The sequence below is a fragment of the Buceros rhinoceros genome, unplaced genomic scaffold (genome assembly GCF_000710305.1).
Source record: "Buceros rhinoceros silvestris isolate BGI_N320 unplaced genomic scaffold, ASM71030v1 scaffold9439, whole genome shotgun sequence".
Taxonomy (NCBI): Eukaryota; Metazoa; Chordata; class Aves; order Bucerotiformes; family Bucerotidae; genus Buceros; species Buceros rhinoceros.
Genome location: NW_010429732.1, coordinates 21110 through 23196, shown reverse-complemented (window position 1 = coordinate 23196; position 2087 = coordinate 21110). Strand labels below are relative to the sequence as shown.

The 2087-nt window shown below is 49.9% G+C and overlaps 1 protein-coding gene across 1 annotated transcript in view; it reads left to right on the top strand.

Annotated features, from left to right (window-relative positions):
- Positions 1–365: 365 nt before the first annotated feature.
- Positions 366–2087, top strand: part of MSH5 (mutS homolog 5) — a 2616-nt gene continuing 894 nt past the window's right edge. The window contains exon 1 of the mRNA XM_010142760.1: positions 366–2086. Coding sequence (XP_010141062.1) covers positions 366–2086 — 1721 coding nt within the window. The remainder of the gene's footprint in view (position 2087) is intronic.

Below are 2087 nucleotides of genomic sequence, written 5' to 3'. Positions count from 1 at the left end.
CACAGGGGTGTTCGGGCGCACAGGGGTGTCCCGCACCTCCGGGGAGGACAGTTTTGTATATGAATACACGTCTGCACGCCCATGACTGTGTGTGGATATGGGGACATACACCCCAAAACACGAGACACACATCAAAACTGTCAACCTCTTCCAGCACGGCTGGCGGTTGGCTCAGCAACACCTTGCTTGGACGGTGGCTGAAGTTACTGGCTCCACCTTTTCACTCAAAGAGCTACCATCCGTCTTGAATTGCTGGTAGCATCTCCGGGGGTGGAAGAACGAGGGTTAATCGGCTGTTGTCTGTTGCAGTTCCTTCTCAGGACTTTCTGGAGGGGTTGTGAATAAAGATCTCTTTCTCCAACAGCATGAGCGTCACATCAGCCACGACTGCTGCCTTGCCACCGCCACTTGGGCCCCAGCAAGAGGAGCAGGAGTGCTCCGAGACACACATGTCTGTTCTGTGGTATGCAGGGCAGCTCGCGATTACTTACTATGATACAGAAGATTGCTCAGTCTACTTCATGCCCGACATACCTGATAATGAAGACCTCAGGCTCCTGCATAAAGTGATTGGGGAAGTTCAGCCTCAAACCATAGTGACCAGTGCAAAACAGGACCAGAATATTGCCAAATTCCTGACCAACCTAACAGCTACTGCTGGCGAAAAAGATGCAGGAAAACCTGAAATCGTCCTGTTTCCTAACATAGATTTTGGCCTAGAAGTCAGCAAGCAACGGATCCTGTCCAGGCAATTTCCATTTATCCCATCTCATATGACTGCGACAGAGAAAATTCTCTACTTGTCCTCAGTCATCCCTTTTGAGAACCCACTCATGATACGAGCCCTAGGGGGACTCCTCAAGTTCCTGGACAGGAGAAGGGTTGGAGTTGAGCTCGAAGAAAGCACTGTTGCGGTTCCTATTTTGTCCTTTAAGAAGTTTGGGCTGTCAGAAACTGTGAATGTGGACCAAGACGCTTACTGCGTCCTGCAGGTATTTAAAAGCGATATCCATCCTTCTGTGTACAAGCTGTCCAGTGGACTCAAAGAAGGGTTCAGTCTATATGGAATTTTAAACCGCTGCAAGTGCAAGTGGGGAGAAAAACTGCTGAGGCTGTGGCTCACACGACCTACTTGGAACCTGACAGAGCTGAACAAACGGCTAGATGTCATCCAGTTCTTCCTGCTGGCTCAGAACCATGAAGCAGTCCTCACATTTCAAGGTTGCCTCAAGAATATTAAAAACGTGCCTCTTATTCTGAAAAGAATGACGCTCTCCAACACAAAAGTTAGTGACTGGCAAGCGCTCTATAAGACAGCGTGCAGCGCCGTGTGCCTTAGAGACACGTGTCGTTCCCTGACCAGCACTATCGAACTCTTCCAGACTATTTCGCGTGTCTTCACTGATGACCTACGCTACCTTGCTAGTCTAATCAGCAAAGTGGTGGACTTTGAAGGCAGCATCTCAGAGAACCGCTTCACTGTTAGACCCAGCGTGGACCCCACCATCGACGAGAAAAAACGAAAGCTGATGGGACTGTCAGACTTCCTTACAGAGGTGGCACAGAAAGAACTGGAGAACTTGGACGATCATATTCCCTCCTGCTGTGTGATCTACATTCCTTTGATTGGATTCCTCCTCTCCATTCCACGGCTACCAACTATGGTGGATAAGAGTGACTTTGAAATCGAAGGCTTGGACTTCATGTTCTTGTCAGAGGATAAGCTGCACTACAGAAGTGCTAGGACTAAGGAACTTGACAGCCTGCTGGGTGACCTGCACTGTGAGATCCGAGACCAGGAAACACTTATTATGCACCAGCTGCAGACAAAAGTCTTGGAGAAGTCTGAAGTGCTGAACAGTGTGACTGAGTACACGGCACAGTTAGACGTGCTGCTGGCTTTGGCAGAGATGGCCCGGGAGAACTCCTACTGCCGGCCACGCTTCACTCACCGCCATGGCTTCCACATCAAGGATGGAAGACATCCGCTCATGGAACTATGCGCAAAGACTTTTGTGGCCAATCCCGTGAACAGCGGCGAGGCTACGAGACGAATAAAGATCATCACAGGGCCCAACTCCTCTGGG